Source organism: Magnolia sinica, chromosome 4 (genome assembly GCF_029962835.1).
Source record: "Magnolia sinica isolate HGM2019 chromosome 4, MsV1, whole genome shotgun sequence".
NCBI classification, from domain to species: domain Eukaryota; kingdom Viridiplantae; phylum Streptophyta; class Magnoliopsida; order Magnoliales; family Magnoliaceae; genus Magnolia; species Magnolia sinica.
Genome location: NC_080576.1, coordinates 100,730,092 through 100,754,104, shown reverse-complemented (window position 1 = coordinate 100,754,104; position 24,013 = coordinate 100,730,092). Strand labels below are relative to the sequence as shown.

Genomic DNA, 24,013 nt, shown 5'->3' with positions numbered 1-24,013 from the left:
TACGACCATGCCACTGGCTTCGTACCCCTGTGTTAGTTTCGCACCGTTTAAAGAATGGGAGCGAATTAGGTGAGGCCCTGGCGTGGGACCCAGTATATTTTGTATATCCACACCGTCCATCCGTTTTTCCAGATCATTTTAAGGCACTGTGCTAAAACTGAAGGAGATCTAGATATCGGGTGGTCCATGCTACAGGAAACAGCAGCGATTAACCATTAAAAGCTTCCTGTGGGCCACAAAATTATTTACTTTTTACCTTCGTGTAAGTCTCCGATTGGATTGCGTAGTCCCCATAAAGTTTTTAATGGTGGGCATTTTGGTGGTCCATATAAAGTTTTGAATAATGGACATTTAATCACCACCTTGTGCGGTCTACATTAGATTTAGATCTCCCAAGGTGCACCGTGATGGGTGAGGTTGGGCCACACTTAATGGGAAACGGATTGGCTACTCCCCTGCCACCATGCAATGGCTGGTGGTCGGTGTTCCGTAGGCCCCACCATGATGTATGTGTTTCATATATGTTGTTTATCTATTTATTTCAGAACATTCTATGATATTATACAAAAATTGAGTTATATATCAATCTCAAGTCAACTATTTTATTGGAAATAGTGTTGAATGAGTTTCGGCTAAAAACCTCTTGGAGGCAAGAAAAATTTTATATCAAGTTGATCTTTGATTTTTTCTTCATCTAAGCCCGCGTGATCAATAGATTAGATGTCATATAACAGTGCAGTGACCATTAAGAAGATTTTAATGGTGAATATTCAATTGCTATTATTTTCATATAGTGTGTTTCAACTGAGATTTATATCCCTATTATTTTTTTAAATTAAGCCATAGAATGCTATGTCGAAGGAACACCGACCACCACCAGCCTGGCTGGTGGCAGCGGGCAGCCAATCCGTTTCTCACTTAACGGGCTTTCCCAAACAAGGGATGGGGTTACCCTTCCTTCCGGACACGGCTTTAGTGGATACCATGGGCCGTTATTTTAATGGTGAAAGAGGCCACCATTTTTTTAAATGGTGGAGAACTTACACGGGAGTCCTGCGCCGAATGGACTGGAATCCTCTTTAGTACCTGTTTTCCGCAGTGCTTACAGCCAAAGCTACGTGGATGTTGTGTGTGTGGCATCCACTCCGTCCATGGGGCGGTCCACCATTCTAGATCCTGGGTTTAAGAAAACCGCTAGATCCACGAATCAGATGCGCCATATCACAGAGAAATTTGGGGTTGGAAGGCAACCGTTGGCCGTACGTGGCACCACCACGGCGTGCATCTTTCATCGAAACCGTTCATCAGACTTGGATCGCCAGAATAAATCAGCCTGATCCAAGAGATAGTTCACGCGTGTGAATATAGAGGTTTTAGGCCTAATTTTAGGGACGCAGATTTCCAAGTTCCAGCTGGAACCTAGGCGAGGCCACCATGATGCTTGCGAGAAATCCACCCCGTCCATTCTTTTTGTGAGATCATTTTAGAACATGAGAGAAAAACTGAACCGGATACAATACTCAAATGGGCCAAAAACGTGAGGACTGAACTTCCACGGTTGAAATATTCGTAAGGCCACAAAAATTTTGAATCAGGCTAATATTTCTGTCTTCTGTTCATCCCAATAGGAATGACGTTATGAACGGTATGGATGGCAGGTAAACATCACTGTCGACCCTAGGAAGGTTTCAACGGTAGGAATTTCCCTACCCACATTTTCCTTTAGTGCGGCCCACTTGAGTCTTGTATCCTTCTCACCTTTCCTCTCATGTCCTAAAATGAGCTCACAAAAAGGATGGACGGGGTGGTTTTCTCTCAAACATTACTGTGGGCCCCACCTAAGTTCCCAGAGCAGGAACTTCAGGAAATCTATTAAAAGGACAAACAATTCGGGACTGAACTCATCACGCCTGTGGCCCGACCCATAATTCATCAAGCCCAAGCCCACCAACCCAAGGGTTGGGCCCAACTGATCCAACCCCATCAGCCTTGCCTGGTTTTAAAACGGGGCATTGGGCTAACGATAGCCCAGTCCGGCCCAATTAAGTAAATACATGCAAGCAGGCATGCATCATGTAGATATATCCATACTACTTATCTAGCTTGGCCCAGACCCACCTCAAAAGTAGGTCATGAGGTAGAGCCCATCTGTCATAGGGTTGATATTTACATTATTCCATCTGGTGGAGTCCATCTGTCATAGGGTTGATATTTTGTGCGTACGGTGGAGATAAGGGTTCCCACCATATGGTGGGAGTAGATTTAACAATTACGCCATGCATCCAACAAGCATGTTGGAGGGAAGTCTCATGCTTCGTATCCTACAATTGCCAACTTCACTCTTGACATGATGTGCTGGAATTTAATTAAGAGGTTGGTTGTTGCAAGGATGAGAATAATTAACTATACGTTCGATCAAATAACTTTCAAATATGATATGTGTGGGTCTCATATCTGACACGAATTAGATTTTATCGAACTTAAGTCCTACCATTTTTCAGGATCCAAACACAAATTCAACCTATTACTGATAAAATCTCTTTCCCATGAGCCAAATGACATCAGTAGAAAATTTGGGTGTTAGTGTCAGGTAAGATAATGTTGGCATTTGAGTGTTGTTGATGTGAGACTCCACCTAGACTAGCTGAAAGAGCCCGGGCAATGAGAGAAGGTTACTTGCATGGAGGTCGGCGTGGATATTAGAAACACCTTTTTACCTATTCTTTCGTGCAGTGCACGAAGCGGATTGCGTAACGAGTAACTCTTTTTCTTTTTCTTTTTTTTCTTTTTTTTGGGTTAGCTTGTTAGTACAGACGTGTCAGTACAGACCCTCCATGTTAGCCACCCCCACTGCTGCGGGGTCCACCGTTATTTATATATTTTATCCACTCCTTCCATCTATTTTATCAGATAATTTTAGGGCTTATGATATAAAATGAATTATATTCAAATCTCAAATGAACCATACGGTGGGAAATAGTGTGAATTGAAAGTCTACCATTGAAAAATTCTTGGGGGCTATGGAAATTTTGGATCAAGTTTATATTTTTATTTTCCCTTCATCTATGTCAATATGATCTTATGAAGAGGTTAGATGACAAATAAACATCATTATAAGGTCTAGCATGGTTTCAAGGGTGGAAATCATTATTCCTCTGTGGTATGATACACTTGAGCTTTTTATATGCTTCAATTTTGAGCCCAACCCCTTAAATGAGGTGAAAAAATGAATGGATGGCATGAATAGGCCACATACATTCATGGTGGGTCCAACTGAGTACTCAATAAGATAAGAGTTGTATTAAGTAACTCATCAGGCAATCTGATTATGCACTGGGAAGCAGATTGTGTACTGAGTAACTCACTATGCTAAGTGTACCGAGTAAACTCTACGAGGTTCAACTGAGTTTACTCGGTATGATAAGAACGTACTGAGTAACTACGCACAAAATCCAATTTCGTATTGTCCACGCAAGGGATTCTTTTATACTAAAGCCTGGTCTGACACTCACTATTGACCTCAAGGGTGTGTTGACATCTCCAAGTTTTGTGAGTCCCACCATAATGTGTTATATCCACACTGTTCATCCTTTTCTTGATATCATTTTAGAGCATTGGCCTAAAAATTAAGACAGATTAAAAGCTCAAGTGAACCACATCACAGAAAGCAATAGGGATTGAACACCTAACATTAAAAATCAAGATGTGTTAATGTTTTCCCTTCATCTAGTTCTGCATAATCTGGACGGCAAATAAACATCATGATGGACCTTAGGAAGGTTTCGACAGTGGTTGTCATTGTCCCTACTGCTTTCTGTGGTGTGGTCCACTTGAGCGGGCCCACCTAATGAGTGGATAGCCTTTAGTCTCAAGATGGATTTATTATTGGCCCTAAGAATGTCCGGAGGATCAGCACAGCACATTGCCTAGCCCAGTGGCCCTTGGCCCCCTAAACTTAGCCCAAGGTCCATGCCCAGGTTTGAGTTCTAGGCCCAATGATTCAGCAGGGCCAGGGCCAGCGCCGAAGATGAATGACCAACCTAGCGGGATGGCCCGATCCAAGAATTAAGTGGGCCACTGTTATAATGTTTTAAATACACTTGTACATGGCTGGTATAAAGACCATCGGATTTGGGGCAATGCTCTAATGATCAAAACCATTTATACATGGGATTTATTGTTGTTGAAGGAAACCGCAGAAAGGAAAATCTTAAAATGGACTTATTTCAAACGCTTGATCACTTAACTCTTTATAGCGGAGGCCAGGGCTAGGGCCAGGGTTTAAGGGTTTAAGACAGGAGAACTAGTCATCGAAATCATTCATTTAATGGGTTCAAGACGTCCATCCATTTACAGGTTGAACTGCAGATGGACGATCCACTTGATGACCTATGGTCTAACTAACTGTAATTATAGCGCTTGATAGACTGGAATGGCAGAAAAGGATTCACGTTACCAACCCCAATTGGTAGGGATAGGGATTAGAGTAGTTTGAGGACTGAAAATGGACAGACAAAAATAAATAAATAAATAAATAAATAAAAATCAGATCAGCAGTTCACACTCAATTGGCAAAGGTCCTCCAATCAGTGGTCAGGATTGCATGATCAAAATGTGACTTTCAGGCACAACCAATCAACTGCAGCGTTCATTAGACGAACTGTACAAAAACCACACGCCTACCATTCTATGGCCACAGAGCTATATATATTAAGACAGAATAAGGGAAAGAAAACAAATAATGTATGCATAGGCCCATTAGACCTTGCACCCAGGCCCCACTAATTTCGGACAGGCCTGAAACAATCTGGCTGAAGCATATGGAACAGTCATCAGGTGGGGCCCACAGTGTTCCCAGGTAAAGAGAAAAATAGGTCGGTCCGCACTGTATATTTTTTGGGTAGGGCATATAGCTGTGGATGGGACATTTATTATCCAACCATCAGACTGGACATTTTTTGGATGGTTGAAAATGAAAAATATCCAACCATCAAATAACTCCCACCAAAAGAAATACATGACCACATCCAAAGATAGCTAGCAGGAATCCCAGCATGCATTTGAATATCAGACTTTTAAAATCCCCTTTTGATAATAAAAAAAAACATGCCAGATTCCAACACTCAGTGCACTGTGTCCACGTTGGGGCAATCCATTTGCAGGCAGGGCAACCACGCATGGAATCAGAAACTGCAAATTCCCCATTTCCATGAGTAGTGAATTCTTTCAATAATGAGAATTCGTTACAATATTCATCAAGATCCGCCTTCCAACTCGCAGTCTCAAAAGTCAAAACATGATGAATGAATGAATGAATCCAAGGATGTCAAAGAATTCCCAGATGCCCACCAGATCGATTAATTGAACCCCCTTCAGCGATTAATGGCCCAGGATTTGATGGCTTGAATTTCAGCTCATATGGACCGATATTCCCCAATAAAAGGATTGGACAAGAGAAGTCTTGACTTCTCAGCTGATTCAACGGCTTGAAATTTCCATCTGAATCAATCCTTCTCGCTGCAGGACTTCCAAGCTAATTTCAGTAAGATTGTGTGAAACTTAGAAACTGTGAGGGTCCTTTTGAGTTTGCTTTCTCCAGCGTTTCAATACATGCATACAACCTGCTGAGGTTAGCAGCCCAAATGTAGAGAGTGCCCAAATTGTTGCATTTCCAAGACTACAATGATAGCCGCCCTAACCATGATCGAAGATTGAAGAGTTAGACAAGCTTGATTCATCCAATCAATAGAATCAAACCAGTACATAAACAACATCCACTGGCTGATTGTTATGCATGCCCATTGGTCCAGGCCATCTGAATCAATGTTAACTTTGCCTGATCAATAGCCTGCTTTAGGAAGGTCAGTAGACCTTACATGGTCAGAAGGTAGGTCATTGGTCGGACATGCAACTCATCCAATGGGTGAGTCCTTTGAGCTATGGTCCACCCCAGGTGCACCCATTGATAAAAAAGTCCGGATCAAAAGAAATGAGCTGACATCCAGTGGTAGAGACGGTTTTTTCAGTGTCTATAATCCTGCCATGTTCTTTTTGCTTGGTAAAGATGCAATGACATCAAGCAAAATTTCCAAGAATGGAAGCTTGTCCCATTCAAAATTTGAAACCCACTTCTCACTTCTTTTTTTCAAAAAAAGAAAAGAAAAGAAAAACTCAAACTAGTGACTTACTTCGAGCTGTGTTAAGTCCAGTCGAGTTGACCGAGTTAGCAAGTTGACTCAATGAGTCACAGCAAGTTGAAGCCGAGTCAGGCTTACAACCAAGTTTCATGGTGACATGGAAAATCATGCTGAGTTGGGTCACTTGGCCAAGTTTTAAGTCGAGTTACCGAGTTTTAGAAATATAATGGCTTCTAGTTTTCCCCCCCGTTAGACAGAGCAAGCCACGTCATTCATTGTAGGGCTGAAAGTGGAGTGGGTTGGATCCAGTTGGTGCTCAACCCTAGCCCAACCCAAGGTTCCTATACCTCAAACTTAACCCAACCCAACCTCGGGTTGGGAATTCTCAACCCAAGCCCAACCCAAGCAGGCCCGGTCGGGTTGATACATGCTAATATTTTCATCATTACATTAGTCTATTATATTTTCAATACACGTCTTATTTTTTGTACCTATGATTTTATTAATTATATATCTAGTTATTTTTCGTAAAGAACTTCATTTTTTCTAAACAAACAAGCTAAAATATAGGACTACTACTTTAAAAGTCGTGTTGTGTAGCACACAATCTATTTTGGGGAGATAAATCCGGCATATCTTGTTAGCTTGAGTCATCGGAAATGACGTGGACCAATGAAACCCAACGACACTAGAATTTCCTGTGCCTTCAACACAGACAATCCGCACTCAATTATAATTTATAAGTAACTTATATATCGATCGGGTTTGGGTTGGGTCGGGCAACCCGAGCCCGACCCAAGTTTTATCGGGTTGGTGATTGCATAGCCCAAGCCCGAGACCAAATCCAATACATCCTGCCCAAGCCCAACCCAGTGTCGGGTCGGTCACAGGTCAGTCGGGTTGAACCCACTCGACTTTCAGCCCTAATTCATTGTAAGCATAACAAGAGAAGCTTAGAGAGCTCCAAGTTATCTCAACCATTTCATGAAATGAAACCAAAGTTTTCAGACACATACCTCAATCAAAACAAACAAAATTGCTGCATTTGCAGGTGCATGGGATAGGCTTATCATCCCCGCACGCAACTCAATAGGCACAAACCTGCCACAGACAGCAAATGCAGAGCGATTAAAAAGAGTGGGGAAAAAGAGTTGCCAGCAAGAACCATAACTGTGTAAAAGAGGCGAGAATTTTAAGTTTACGTTGTCCTCAATATTGCAAGTGAAGGTGAAATTAGGCCAACGCAGGCATGAAAGATGCAGAAGAGTGTCACGAGAACCCCAATCTCCTGCAAATCGAAATTGGAAAGCTTGAGCTCCAAAATTCTTAATTAAAGGGGATATGCTACAGTATGCACACACCCCCATTTCCAAATGTTCCCAATCCACCATTGTGTGGAGTACATGTTTGTGATCCGGATTGTCCAAAATGTGGAGCCCCTTTACAGGTGGAGCATAAACCAAAAATTCTACCAACTGGACCATCTTAACCATCTGATTTTTCCCGTTGAATTTGGACCATGGCTGCTTGTTTTTAACCATCTATTTGGGAGCCACAGATTTGGATGGTTTGGGCTGTTCAATCAATCTTCTGGCGATGCTCGACCCAAAATGGGCCCAACCATTTGGATGCATTGCACATATAACAAAGTTGTGGTGCACAAATACCATAAAGATGTCTTGAAAATGTAAAGCTTCTCTTCTCTCTACTCATGGAAGCCATACCTGATAATCAAAAGCTACTATCGACAAAACCAAGCCAGCAATGGCGAATGCTCCCATCAAAAAATCCTCCATGGCAACCGACAATGGCCCGCCAATTAACCATGGAACTGCTGTGCTGCCAAGCATACTTGCGCCCATTAAACATGGGTATATCATCTCCAGATGCACCTCTCGCCCATCAGCCTGCAGCAATAATAAAAGATGGTGAAGAAAGTATACCCTAACTCCAACGTTGCTTCTATGAGGAATTAGAAATCTATGGATCATCGGTGTGGAACTGTAAACGACATAAAAAGAGTGGACCAAATTAAGTAACATTCTGTGGTGCATCAGATGCTGTTGAAATAATCATCGTCCATAATCAAGGGATTATTGAGCTTAAGAGTCGATAACCAAGGCCATTCCCCCATAAGTTTTCCGATGCAGTAGCCGGATAAGTTACAGTCAAGTAGGGAATGTAAGCTAGGATTAAACGGGATTTGGTTCTCATGAACATCATCTATGAACCAGCACAACAAGATTATTTTTGTACTACTACCAGAATTACATCTTATGCATGGTTTGCCAAAGAACTACAAAATAATCTTTTTTTCCATTTCCTTCAAAACTGGTTATCCTTTTTTTAAAAAAATGTAAGTTGCAGCTTAGGGAATTGATCTTATACAACTAGCTGTACCTGGGCTTACAATGCCACTAGTCGCATTGGAATGGGGGATTGTCCTTGCAATTGGCTGGATGGTGAGGATTGTCCGATTGATTGCATCAACTGCCAAGAGTGGGCTAGAAAAAATTGACAATCCTTATAGATGATTGGATTGTGGCACATGGCCTAGGAAACTAGTTGTACCATAAGCCCATGATACAACTAGTTTTATTAGATCATTTCCTGATAAGCTAATAGAGCCATGATACAGTACAAATTCTCTGTACCTCACTACATCATAAATTTGTTTTTATGTCTCATTTCAAAAAAATAAAAATAAAAAATACACCATTTGGGGGACTAACTAGTAAAAGACCTAGACCTGGAAGTGATCTTAGAAACCAATTGCGTTCCAGGCCAGCTGCATTTGAATGGGGGATTGTACTACCTATTGACCAATTGGTGAGGATCATCCAATTGGTTGCATCATCAACTGCCAAGATTGGGTCAAAATAAATTGCCAATCCTGATAGATGATTGGACCATGCCACATAGCCTAGGAAACTAGTTGTACCATAAACCCACAATACAACTAGTTTTACTAGATCATTTACTGATAAGTTAATAGAGCCATTATCCAGTACAAATTCTTCGTATCTTACTACATAAATTTTGTATGGAGGGCCCAAGTGGGCCCATGCATGATCACAATGGACAACTAGATAGGTAAGGTTCACTGTGGATTGCAAATGGCTCCAATATACTCAAATAAGGGCCTGCAAAATATATAGCAATACCATTTTGACCCCAAGCATCCATTCTGCATGCACTTACTGTAGAGTTGTGATTATCCCGTCATGATGAGTTTGGTTCATGTGCAGTCTGTGTCAAGGTTTAAAAGTATCATCCGAAACCAGTGTATCATCCGGTACTAGTATCGCCCATGAACGATACAGGTGTACTGGCCCCGTATCAGCCCAAAACAGTCGCAATACTGGGCAATACGTGACAGTATTGTATGGTGGATTCCTACCGAAACAATCATGGAGTTGAATCACCAAAGGTGGGTCCCCATATAGGAATTCGCACCATCATAAAGTAAGAAGATTTTGTAGTGGATCATGGCTCCTAATACCAGATTTAGGGTGCATTTGGTTAGCCTAGCAGCCCCTAAAGTACCATATTTAGGGTGTGATTGGTTGCACCAGATATGAAATTTCATGATATTTTGTGATTAATTAGTCTAAGCAAAATATCATTAAATCATGAAATTTGGTGCAACCAAACACACCCTTATTTAAAAGCAGCAAATTGCAAGCCATGAACCAAGTTAGCCTATCAGCCTCTACTTACCAGATATCAGCCAACTGCAAGCCATGAACTTGTCCTTATACCAAGCATACCAGTAAAACAAAGTAACCATGCGATGGATTGTTTATTTATTCTTCATATAATGGTGGCAACTATTGAGTTGCCGCTCTTCCACAATTTCATCAAACAAATCCACACGTCACGGTTGGCCACTAAAATCCACCAGAAATTTCATCCCATCCTTTCAGTTCACATTTTGCAAGGACAGCCATACACCATATACAACCATGGTAATCTGGACATTCTAAATGTTGGTCAAGGAACACCATTGATCTTTTCATGTTTATCGAGTATTCTTATTCGTGATAGAGATTGCAGCATTGTGAAGTACAAAGCGAGAGAGATTTCCAGGCAGTACATGAGGGCAATAGGAATGTTCCAATCCACACATCGCCATGGCCTACAAAACTGACTTGGTGTGTGTGGTGATGGCCATCTACGGCAGAAGCAAAAACCAAGAATACATCATCAGGCATCAGCTTTACAAACGTTTTGGAGAAGCTCTTATTTCCAAGTAGACTTGAAGATGGTCTAAGATTTTCCTCGCGGTTTGCAGCATGGGCATGATGACTTAATCCATTACCTAACATGAGAAAGTTTCCAGGCATTTAAAATTTTAAGATAGGAATGTACCACTATAGTTGGTGACCACAAAATCCAAAAGATGGCCACAGAAAAGTGGAGGCACGCTTGCACCCATGCTAATAGCCATATCCTTTTATCTGTCAAGCATAGACACTTGCTTAAAGAAGAAAATGAATAAGTCAAAAGAAAAGAGAAAGGGAAAAAAAAATGTACATATTGAATATCTATGAATATTTTAGAAATAAAAGGTGCACGCTCCAGAGGTGCCGGTACCACCGTAATAAGCATATGGCTGTACTGGGAAGATTTGGGGTGCATGTAATGTATCCACACCATCCCACATGTTTATTAGATGGGTTTGCCTCAAAAAACTCTAGCAACTAAAACCCACAGAAAATGGAATGAGATGGATGGGAAGGCCCGCTCTTGAATTCCACAGGGGCCCCCCAACTCACCAAAACAGCCTGAATCTTGGCCTGACCCTTCATCTGGACTAGATGAAGGGTCTGACCGGCCTTAGTTACATATAGACAACACTGTGGGCCGTCCACGCCAATAAACAGTGGGTGTTCCTCTCAATATGCTCCCTGTGCTGTGACCCATTTGAGTTTAGGATCGGTCTGAAGCATGTTATAGACAGCGTGCATTCTGTGAAAACATCACTAGGCCACACATTTGACATAAGCTTACAGTGCTATCAGTACCATCAGAGCATGCAACCCCCCCAAAAGAGAGAGAGATGCATTGCAGATTCCAGCAGCTTCTAATCGTTCCCCAAGACATCATTTACATGGGGAAATCAGAGATACCACCACCCTTTGATCTGAAAGGCACCTCCTTGTATCGTTCCCCAAGACATGCAATTTTGCAAATCATGCTTTACATCAAATGGCACTTCTCAATGAAGCAGATATATCAGACACCATCAAAATGATTTCTGCATTAAAGGTGCAGAATTCTTACCACTGAGGATATATGCTGAAAAAGACATCTTATAACCCCTGATGCCAGAAGTTGGAGGACTTCCATTCCATTCTCTACTAATATAAGCAATGCAAATCATCGCCAAAATAGCAGCTGCAGTTGAGGGAAGAACAATCCCCTTTCCAGCACTCCAACTAGCCAGTGAATTTGTAAGGACTAGGCTTGCAACAACAGACCCAGCACCAAAAAACGTCATTAACCAAAGAGTTTCACTTAGTAACTCCTTCCTATGACCCAGCTGCAAAGGAAGAATGGATGCATCAATAGAAAGGACTATCTCTACGCAAGGTAAAAGTTAGAAGTAATGCTACCTAACACAAACCTTCTCATGTTCAGCTACCATCCATGTTTCGAAGCTGCATGATGATATGGAAGAGGCAAGGCCCAAACAAATGCTCGCTACCCAAATACTTTGGTGGTTGGTCACACTCTTCAAGACACCCGTGAAAATGTGGAGGATGCAAAAGAGCATACAGGCCTTCCTATGACCTCTGAAAGTACCAGGCATTCATGAGAATCACTTATGTTTCAAAGTACCACGAACTTTAGTTGGAATCATAATGTATGAATCTGTTAGTTATTTGTCCAAAACGCACTATGAATAAACTGATATGGAATATTAGTTTGATAAGCTTGTCTAAGAGATAACGGTGTGCCAGAATTTTATAATCGTTTATAGAATACTTATTCTTTTGAAGTGAAGCACTAAGCAAGGCGCATCCATATAGCTACTTGTTCCTTTCAAATGAAGCGCAAGTCAAGGCTAATCAATGATGCTACTAGCTTTAAGAGGGTAATTTCCCTCTAATAGTGCAGGTGGGCCCTCCCTCCCTCCCTCCCTCTCTATCTCTATCTAAAGATCTACATTTGTTAGAGAAACATTAGAATCAATCCACCAGCAGCATGCCAAGGGAAGAATGAAGAAAATTATGGTGCAAGAAAACACATAATCACTTCATGGTGTTCTCTCTAGATCAAGATTTGACGTATCATCCAATACGGGTCCGTAACACCTGAAACATCCCAATACAAGTGCAATACTGGTCAAACAATGTGGCTGTATCAACCTGAAACATCCAGATGCAGGGGCAATATAGATATTATAGGGTGATACGACCCCTTATTGGTAGTGAACGATTTGATACACAAAAACTGATTTGCAAGACATGCTCTAGATCCCTAAATTCTATTTATAAAATGAGGTTGCTCACCAATAATCAGAGTTCCCACTCCAAGAGATCAACGAAAGAAATCTCCTGAATCTATGTCGGGAGACTATCTAACACTCATAAAGAAACCCAAATGTGTCTAACAGTCGAAAACAAAATTGGCAATGAAGCATCTTGAAACCATTTACACGAACAAAGCACGAAATTACACCAATTGTATGGGAGAGGATGATGGAGCAACAACTGAAACAAGAAAGAAGGATTTCAAAGAAACGGTCCGGCTTCATGCCAAGGAGATCAACAATCAGGGCTACGATTACTTGTACAAATTATGGAACAGAGGAAGAAGTCAACATGTTTTATAGATGTTTGAAGTGAAAAATGCTTTGAGCCTAAAGAAAGAGTGTTCTCATCTAAGAAGGATCAGATTTTAAACCAATGGAAAGTTACTCCCCAAGGACCTCAATAGAATTGTATTTCAAGTCAGTCACTAAGGGTTGCAGAGATATCCTCGGTGACCCGACCATGTGGGGCCCACCATGATGTAAGCGTTTTATCCACGTCGTCCATCTGTTTTGCCAGCTCATTTTAGGGCATGAGCCCAAAAATGAGACAGATCAAAAGCTCGAGTGGATCACACCATAGGAAACAGTGGGGATAATGACGCCCACCGTTGAAACCTTCCTAGGGCCCACCATGACATTTATTTGCCATCCAACCTGTTCATAAGGTCACATAGACCTGGATGAAGGGAAAACACAAATATCAGCTTGATCCAAAACTTCTATGGCCCTCGAGAAGTTTTCAACGGTAGGTGTTCAATCCCCACTGTTTCTTGTGGTGTGGTCCACTTAAGCTTTGGATTTGCCTCATTTTTTGGGCCCATGCCCTAACATTTGAGCCCTAACATTAGCTGGCAAAATGAATGGACTGCATGGATAAAACACATACATCACAGTGGGCCCCACAGAGTTAGGTCACCAGGCAATCCACGTCCGGGGCTAAGGCAATGGTCCTAGAAGCCCACTACCACAAGGGTTCCTCGATATTACAAGGCTTGGCAGAGGCCCACATACCCAAAAAAGACTACAATGTGAGATCTCATCACAATGTCAGCCATAGTTGAAGATAGAATCATATGAATTGATCATACAAGGGGCACAACGACGCCCACGATGTGTGGCATCTCATTAAATGGCCAAGAAACAAAGCAATAACGCTCTAGCAACCAAGTCCTAGTATCATGTCTCAATCACATTTCAAAAGCTAGCAAACCGTGGCAAGTTTTGATAGTTAGGACAGAGGGCTGTCAACAAATTGGATTCAAGTTGGTTCTTATAGTACCCATACCCGCGCTAACCAAGTTTGGGTCTTCTCATATGGGTCTCATTCTTGACGACCCAAACCCGGATCCCATCGGGTTCAGGTACCCATTGAGTCTTCCGACCTAGGTTTCGGGTCAAATAAGCTTGCACTTACACAACAAGCGGTTGTATTTAGACCCCTACACCTCTCTTTATATCATGAGACCAAATCAAGAATTTATCCATGTGGCCAACATGTTTGGCTAGGACAGTGAAACAGCATATCCAACTGCTTGTACAAGAAACCTTTCTCCAAATAGGGTTTTTGCCAGTTTATGAACAAAGGGCATACCAAATATGATTTCAGTTTGTGCATGCATTTATGTTATGTTGGTGACTCATTTATGCGCACGTAGATAAGGAAAGAAAAATCCCAATGGGGGGCCGGGGCCTTTCCTTTGGCAGCCTCTTGAGTGCTCAAACACCAAGCTCCAGCACTATCGCATGATAGCATAGACATCATGACACCATCACAAAACCCCTCTAACAAAACCATATCAATTGCCATGTGGGCAATAGATATAAGGAAAACTTGTGAGAGTACCTAGGGAGGTTAGGTGGTGGGCGCTAACGATAAAGGGCTCCTCAAAAGATATATCAACATCATTAAAGACATGTGCGGGGGTGCTTTTATAAGAGTGAGAATGGGTTGTATTGAGACTAAAGAGTCCTTTGTAGTAATGAGTCTTCATCAAGTTTCCTTAAACCAATTTTGCACTTTTTGCACTTGTTACAAATGAGTTGTTGGTCTTGAGGAATGACCCATTTTATACATTGGTTGTGGATGATGTAATGTGGTGCACATCAATGACACTAGATACGAGGGAAAATGTAAGTTTAGAGAATGGCTCCAGAGCTTAGAGGTTTAAAAATTAGCACAACTAGTATATTGTTCGGAATGCAACTAGTAGGATTACTTAATTGCACAATCTAATGCAAGACAATTAACAACTTGCTCTAAAAGCTCGAACTGATAGAGCACGGTGAATCAAACCCTTTATCTCATAGCCCAGGCCCCACATCCCATGGGTTAGGACCTCGGCCGAACCCCCCTCGTGGGCCCTACATCACATGGGTACCGCCTCACACGGGCCGCCCACCCCGAGTGTGCCCTTGCATCCCACAGGCCACCCCACTCGACCCCGGTGTGAAAATGCCCCTGCATTAATCACCCTTGGTGAGGAGTCTCGAACAAGAGACCTCCTGCTGTGATACCACTTTGATGTAGGACAATTAACCACTTGCTCTAAAAGTTCGAGCTTTAAGAGCAAGTGCTTAATTGTCTTGCATCACGATCCTTACAAATAAGTGCTACTCCTGCTTCGAATTGTGCTGCTGACTTGCATTCCTGCTCCCACTTCCTAGCTGTTTATACTTGCTAACATGCAAACGCTCCCCTACTCTTGCACCCAAATATGTTGCTACTTCGCTTCACACTTCATGTAACTTTAAGTATAGTTATAGTCATGAGGCTTTGAGTTAAACTTAAAATCAATGGCAATAAGTTCATCAAAGCGACCTGTTTCTTGTCCTTAGTTCTATAGTTCAAAATGATAGATGCCAATAGAATTAAAGTTGGGTGGTTGACATGTTGTGTTGTCGCCACACTCCAATTAACCTTAGTGAAAATATTATAAAATTGATATTCCACCAGCAATGCTATAGGGGCAGAGGATTGGTCAATTTGGAAGTAACATGAGCAAAGAATAAGCATTGCATTGATGAGGATGTTAAGATGGATTTGTTAGAAGAATAGGACGGATAAAATCAAGAATGAGGCATTCAAAGCAGCCCATGAGTAGCCCTAATAAGAAGATAAGCTGGAGTAGATTGAGATGGTTCGCTCATGTTCTATCAAAATTGGAGATGGCCCCGATAAGGACACAAACTTTTATTAGAGTTGAAGGTATGAAAGGAGGACGAGGGGAGTGCCTAAAAGACTTGCATCGAGGTGGTGAGAAGGGTATGAAGCCTAGTTGTCGAATAGATGTGACAATGGGTCAGGCAGCCCGATACAGAATGGGTAGGGCCTGGGCTCCTTAACTTGGCCCGAGGGTTGGGCCCAATGTCCAAACTGGACCTAGACCAATCTAATCATCAAGTGGTGACCATTATTCAAGAAGAATGGACGGTTTTAGGACACTTGTAAGCAGTCCCCACTCAACATACATGTGTAGCTTAAAGACACTTGTTACATATGAGGTCATGTTTCAATGATCTGAACCATTTATATGACGGGACTTATCATAGATGGAGGATACCCTAAAGTATTCTTTAGATTGAACTATTTCCAACTTTTCATCATTCAACTCTTTCCTTACGGGGGTGGCCCTAGCTAAGCCCTATAGGGCCAGAGCCTAGGAGACTAGGCCCGGGCTAGGGCCAACCCTAGGCTAGGCCATTGCCACCCCCATTATCGAAGATGTAGCTAGGAGAAATATAATTCATAGAGTTGGCTACAAATAGCTTGGAGAAGGATATGATGAATGATGATGATGATGATGATGACAATAATGACGACGATGGTCATCATAACAGTAATAATGATTATGACACAGTGACAAAAATAATGAAGATATTGCACAATGAAAAGGTAGAGGCTCCCATGGATGGGAAAACTTGAGAAATGAGAGGATGTGAGGAGGTATTTATAGCCCCCTCATCCATCCCATTTTCTTTCCCAAAACCAATGTGAAGCTAATTTTCAGTTGCAAACAAAATGTTCAATTTTTTTTTCCTTCCAAAAGTCAATTTTTACAAAAGTTCTAAGCTCAAGCTTTTAGGCTTCAACATTCTAGAAAACCTTAGTATTTTATAAAATAATCCAAAAAAGGTTCACATAAAAGAGGTCCCATGCATGCCTAAAGATGAACACTTATGGAAACTTTATAAGCTCAATGCTTACAAGGATGGTTATTTACAATGAAAACGGTTCAATAGGTATAGTCAACTATCACGTAGTAATAGAAAATTCTCATAACAAAACTGAGACTGGTGACACCAAGCTTACGTGAAGAAAACTGCTATAGAAATCACTACCAGTATTACTTGAAGTTGGGTATTCCTATTATGTATAAAGTTAGAAGGTGGAAGCATAGTTTCTGGGAAACTCATTTCCCTTTGCAAACTGCCTCTATTATGTGCTTCACATTTCATGCATTTCCATAACTACCATGACAAATATGGTATAATAAGACATTTCTTCCACTTCCGTTTTTCAATCTACCAATTATGTTTGGAAATTGGTAGTTTCATGTGTGGAAACTACCACTTAAACTAGTAATCCCATCAAAAGATCCAAAATTGCCTTGGATACATTCAAGAGCTTCATATGAAAGCATTCATTATGAGTAATATAGTTTGAATTGGTGATGTTAAGATGTTATTTCATCATCATCACCATGTAAGCCTTATCCCAATTACTCAAGCCGGCTACATGAATCATGTTTCGTCATTCCACGTTATCAAGGGCCATACCTTCAATTAGATTGCAAGTCATCAAATCTTTTCTTACTACCTCCATCCACATCCTTTTAGGCCTTCCCCTTGCCCTTTTAGAGCTTTCAACTCGTATCAATTCACCCCTAACTAGCGTGGTTCTTGGTCACTGTTGCACATGATCGAACCATCTAAAAGTCAACTTTCCCTCATCTTATTACCTATTGGTGCTACTCCTAAGTTCCCTCAAATGCTTTCATTCATAATCCTATTGATCTTGCCACTCATCCATCGCAACATCTTCAATAAAACCACACTCATCCTATGAACATGTTGTTCCTTAATTGCCCAACATTGTGGCTAAAAAGCATAGATAATGGATGATCATAAAGCCATCCTATAAAATTTCACTTCGCAGTTTGGTAAACAATGATCACATAAAACTCTAGAGGCACATCTCCATTTCTTCCACCCCACTTGAATTCTATGGGCAACATCTAAGGTATTCAATAACAGTAACTATGGTCGTAACGGCCACTACCGTTATTGTTACGATACAGGCCAAGACGGCCATAATAGTCCCCCCATACCCAATGTTGTCAAAATCCTACAATTTACAATTTGAGTCGAATCTTAAGCAAAATCATTTGAATCACACATTGGATCCCTTTTTAGACGAATCCTACAATTTATTATTAAAATTATACGTAGTCTCTTTTATTTTAAGCTTTACTTGGCTTTCATTTTATGTTTTTAAATTGGTGGGGCTTTAAGAATCATTTAGAAGAGGTCAATTACTTTATTTTGTTCTTTATAGGATATTACATGATAGATATTCTCTTCGACATTAAATCATTTGCATTTTCTTATGATTCCTTACTTCTTAATTGGTCAGAACACCAACTTGATATAATATTCAATAACAGTAATGATGGACATAACAACCAACTGTCTTGTCATTACGATACAAGGTTGTAACGGCCGTTACGACCCTATAATGGATTTTTATTTTTTTTTCAAGAAAAAAAATGTACCGGCCCTGTACTAGCCCCATATTGGCTGTTACTTTTTTTTTCAAATTGGGCATTACAACCCCGTATCATGTAACTTTCACAGCCATTACCATTACGTAACATCCGTTACGGTTGTAACATAACCGTTTTTTAATACCTTGTACATGACTTACCTAGAAATTTTTATAGAAGGTTGCGATCATATTGACTTCATATGTATTGTAGTAATGATGGTTATAAATCAAAATATCTTTTTTCACAAGTGCTTTTCCAACGTGATTCTACGCTTAAGAAAGGTAAATTTTTTAAATGACAAAAAATAAAGGAAAGACAAGAATCCTCTAACACTATCATGGTATGGTAGTATTACTTGGTGCATGTTGATGGGAAATGGATGATTGGTGAGCTTCTATTTTTTTTTCCTAATTTATTTATATTTTGTAGATTGTTTTTAATTTTTAACAAAATCATTAAAATAAAAATAATAATAATAACCTTACAATGGTTGTTACATAATGATAACAGTGCTAACCGTTACACATTATGGGGTCGTAACGACTGTTATAGAAAAATGGCCCGTAGCGGGGTCAAAACAATTTAAAAAATAAATAAAGAAGGTCATAACGACAGTTACAGCCCATTTCATAACAGTAACAATGGTGGCAGTTAAGGCCGCTATTACCATTATGGAATACCTTGTATACAATAACAATTTTGACAACATTACTTGTAATGGCCGTTACTACCTCTTTTAAAAAATTTGACAACATTGCTTGTAATGGACGTTACTACCTCTTTTAAAAAAATAAAAATAAATACACCTATATAGGCCCAGTAACAGCCGTTATGGGCCAATTTTCCTTAATGGCCATTATGCCCCCTAACGCATACAGTTCCCACCATTACCGTTACATAACAACCATAACGGCCATTACGTAAACGATTTTTAAAGCCTTGGCAATATCCTTCTCAATCTCTCCACTCTGATGAGTTATTGACCCAAGGTATTGAAAGTGGTAATTTTGGAAAACCTTTTGGTCAACAATCTTAACTAAGTCCTCGTTTTTACTTCTATTGTTACTAAAATTGCACTCCATGTGGTTTATTATAGTCCAATTAATTTTAAATCCTTTAGATTCTAGAGCACTCCATAAATCTAGCTTCGTGTTTACACCCTCCCTTGTCTTATCAATTAAAATTATGTCATCTATGAACAACATACACCCTGGGATATCTGCCTACAAATGCCTCATTAACTAGTCCATAACCAGCAAGAAAAGTTACAAGGTCAATGTCAACCCTTAGTGCAAGCCTACAATAATTGTAAATTCACTTGTCTCCTAACTAGCGGTGCTCACATTCGTTACTACCTCATATATATCCTTAATCATGCCAATATATCCTCTTGAAACTCCTTTCTTTCCCAACACCCACCATATTAGCTCTCACGGGACCCCATTGTATGCTTTCTTTAAGTCATAAAGACCATGTGGAGATCTTTAGTCATCTCCTTATATTTCTCCATCAATTTTCTAAGTGGGAAAATAGATCCAGTGGTAGACCTCCCAAGCATGAAACCAAATTGATTTTTTGATACATTATCATGTGCCTTCTTAATCTTTGTTCAATCACTCTCCCCTAGTCTCATAATATGGCTCGTTAGTTTAATCCCACAACAGTTAGTGTAACTCTGTATATCTCCTTTATTCTTATAGATAGGTAAATCACCTGGCGTTTTCTTCAATCTTACAATGCGAAGATACTATAGGTAGCATTCTTCAATCTTACAATGTGAATATGCTATTTGTGGCAAAATATCCAACAACTCCTGTGGACAGTTTTTATTCAAGTACAATTCGGGTGTCTTTAAATAATGAAATTTCCTGAACCGGTACAAGTACAACGCCTACAGTTTGCTCCCATGAGTAATAGAAATATGGAAGATAAAAAGATAAATAACACTTAGAAACCATCGGCCAATTTCATCTCATGACCCTCAATATAAGGAACTCATATGAGAAAGGCCATTTCACTTACATGACATCGGAAAGTACACCTAAGAAAGTACCAACAAGGAGAGAAGCAGCGCATCCCAGTGTGAGAGCCACAACCATCCACTCCCTGCTAAGACCATAATGATCATACTCAAACTGTCCAAACATGTATTCGAGCCCTTCAATTACTGAAAAAGAAAAGCAAAATATAAAACAGGTGGATGTAATGAGAGTTTTTTTTTTTTTTTTTTAACATTATTTTATTTCATGAAAACATCATCATCATCTAAGCATTATCCCAACTAATTGGGAGTTCAGCTACATGAAGCCTTTTCAAATTTCATGTAAACATACGGAAAAAAAAAAAAAAGAAGAAGAAAGATAGTTGAAGTGAAATCCATAAATGAAATCAAAGGTTCACTACGCCCACACACGTGTAGAAGCCTGCCCATCCACATGCATGCACGCATGCTGATAAAGCATATCTATCAAATATCCAAGACTTTCATAGCATGAGATGCACTGATTAATTCTGTTAAAAAATGTGGCTGTTTCACTCACCAGGTGGACCAAAATTACAGAACGAACAGGCAGTTACGACAATTTCTTTTCTACCCATCCATTTGTTTTGTACAGTAGCTCCCATATGAGAAAAACCAGGATTTTGGGCCAGAAGATATTAAGGTTGGATCTCAAACACTTGTGCTGTACTGGACAAGTATTCTTGCATGTGGATGGGCTCATCTAGTCGTGCCTAAGTACTAATAATGGAAAAAGGAAATGGAGCAGTGGACACAAATTAACATCTTTTTTATTGAAAGGGACATTTGATTAAAAAGAGGTAAAATCAATGGATTGAATCATATCCACAATACAAATGGAAAGAGAACGGACAACTGTATTGGAATCATAAAGTTCAATCACACCTACATTAAATGGTAAAAAGAAAAAGAGCAGAGAATGGACTGGAATCATATAAATATAATCCAATCATAACCATATCAATAAAATGGTAAAACAACATGAAAATGATCTGAAGTCCAGAGAGAGAGAGAGAGAGAGAGAGAGAGCAAAGAATTGAGACAAGAAATTCTATCATGCCCACATCATGAAAGTGGCAAAGAACCGGATAAGTGACATTCTAAAATCCAATCCTAACCACAGTAAAATAGAAAAATAGTAGGGAACTCAACTGAAGTGCATAAACTTAATCACACCCAAGTAATTAAAAAAGAAAAAGAAAAGCCAAATTAAAAAAAAAAAAAAAAAACAGTGTAAAAGAACTGAAATCAAGAAAAAATACATGCCCGCTCAGCAAAAATGGCAACAGAAAAAAAAAAAAAAAAATAAATACAAAGAAATGGACCAAAATTATAAAATTCAAGCATACCACAAATCAATAAATTCAATTATTCAATTATGGCCACATATAAACAATGGCAAAATTAACAATAAGGTGTTGGTTCTCAACTGTTCATTGACCCATAAGTGATATCAAGAAATACAAGCATCCTACATGATAAAAATGTCAATAAGAAAAACAGAAGACTCAACTGAAATCTAGAAATTCAATCATACCTGTATGCTCAAAATGGCAAAAATGGACAGATGGACGGAAATAACAAATTATACCACACCCACATGGAAAAATGGCAAAAAAGAAACAGAAAAATGTGGACTGAACTTACAAAATTCAATCACACACAGAAACTTTAAAATGGAAGAGTAGTGGAGATGGACTGAAATTATAAAATTTCACACTCACAGATTAAAATGGCAAAATACCAGATAAACTTATAATTTCGTACCAACATTAAAAATGCAAAAACGAAGTGAAAAGGACTGAAATTACAAAATTTCATACCCACAGATTAAAAACGGTGAAGTAGCAAAGAAATGGACGAAATTATAAATTCTAACCATACGCACAGATTGGAAATTGCAAAACAGTGGATAAACCAACTCAAACCATAAAATTCAGTCATACCCACAGATTAAAAATCGAAAATAGCACAGAAATGGACTGAAATTATAAATAGAAAGTATAAAATTCAATCGTGCCCATATGGTAAAGATGGAAGAGTAGAGCAATTAACGGAAATCTCTAAATTCAACCATACCTGCATGCTAAAAATGACAAAATACAGAGAACTGCACTGAGATAAAGAAATTCAATCATACCAAAATATTGAAAATGGCAACATGGTGGAGACCTAAACTAAAATCAAGAAAAATAGTCATACCCAAATAGTGAAGATGGAATGCTAGCGGGGAACTGAATTGAATCAAGAAATTCAATCATACCAACATACTAAAACTGCAAAATAGCTGAGAATTGAACTGGAATCAAGAAATTCAATCAAACCCAAATATTAAAAAGTGGCAAAACAGAAAGAACTAAACAGATATCAAGAAATTCAATCACACCCACGTATCAAAAATGACCGGGGGGGGGAACTGCATCGCAGCCATAAAATTCAATCATAAACACAAGCAGAAAATAGTAAATAACAGATAAATTCAAGAAATCAGCCAATCTAGTCATACCAGCATACTAAAAATGCCAAAAAGAAAAGTAAAAAAACAGAACCGATTTTTTTTCAAGGAAACCTATAGTGCAATTTCAATCAAAACCCAAATACGAATTGCAATAAAGAAATTCAATCATACCCAACAACTAAAAATGGCAAAGCAGTGGAGAAATGAACTGAAATCAAGAAACTCATCAAACCCAACTAGTAAAAATGGCAAAGCACCAAGAACTAAACTGATATCTAGAAATTCAATCACAATCACATATCAAAAATGACCAAAAATGAAGAAAAATACTGCATTGAAATCAGAAAATAGCATGTAGCATAGGAATTCAAGAAATCAACAAATACAAACATACCCACATAGAATAAACCACCAAAAAAAGGAAAACCAGGAACGAAAATGAAACCAAGAAAAGGAAACAAGTAATGCAAATCAAGTGAAACCCAAAAGCGAAAAGCGAAACAGGAAAATCAAGAAACCGACCTGAACAAAGAAAGTAGACAAGCAAGAACCAGATCTGGAAATGTAGGAATGGCACAGATGGGGATGCCGTCGGCAACATGCGACGGCGATCGAATACTGGTATGATTCTGGTGGAGGCCGTTTTGAAGTAAGGGAGAAGAAGGAGGGAAGACAGACAAAACAAGAAGAGGAAGAGATAGGAGATGGTGTTGGGTTCCCAGAAATCGGTCTCGATCACCACCCCCATCTTCAGAGAGAGAGAGAGAGAGAGAGAGAGAGAGAGGTGCAGAGAATGAGAGAAAGAGAGAGATCCTGGGAGGTTTTGGATTTAGAGAGAGAGAGAGAGGAGAGAGAGGGGGGTTTTTAAATCTAACGAAAATTCGAATTTTGCGGTCGTTTTTAGGCTTAAAAATACAAGAGAAAAACTTTGATACTCTGGCAGAGTGTGATGGATGATACGCATGCACTTATAAATTAAACACGTGGAATTAAATAGTCAAGTTAAGCACTAAAAATTATGGTACCCAGTATGGAATATAGATGTGTCATGAACGAAAAGTACAGCTTATTTTATTATCTGACTATCAGATT

The 24,013-nt window shown here is 39.7% G+C and overlaps 1 protein-coding gene across 1 annotated transcript; it reads right to left on the bottom strand.

Moving 5' to 3' along the window:
* Nucleotides 1-5,180: 5,180 nt before the first annotated feature.
* Nucleotides 5,181-23,763, bottom strand: LOC131243519 (uncharacterized). Its single transcript, XM_058242922.1, has 9 exons — nt 23,444-23,763; nt 20,466-20,610; nt 11,767-11,935; nt 11,424-11,682; nt 10,509-10,597; nt 7,862-8,044; nt 7,340-7,425; nt 7,154-7,238; nt 5,181-5,694 (listed from the first exon to the last, which is right to left on the bottom strand). Exons 1-9 carry the CDS (start codon nt 23,667-23,669, stop codon nt 5,560-5,562), a joined length of 1,377 nt encoding a protein of 458 aa, XP_058098905.1. The 5' UTR covers nt 23,670-23,763; the 3' UTR covers nt 5,181-5,559.
* Between the last annotated feature and the right edge of the window lie 250 nt (nt 23,764-24,013).

Excerpts from the sequence above, each read along its gene's own strand:
- LOC131243519 (XM_058242922.1), bottom strand. The coding sequence starts at position 23,669 with ATGGGGGTGGTGATCGAGACCGATTTCTGGGAACCCAACACCATCTCC. Across the intron at positions 20,611-23,443 it reads TGTCTACTTTCTTTGTTCAG|TAATTGAAGGGCTCGAATAC; the intron begins GTCGGTTTCTTG and ends TTTCTTTTTCAG. Across the intron at positions 10,598-11,423 it reads TTCAGCATATATCCTCAGTG|ATAAAAGGATATGGCTATTA; the intron begins GTAAGAATTCTG and ends TATGCTTGACAG.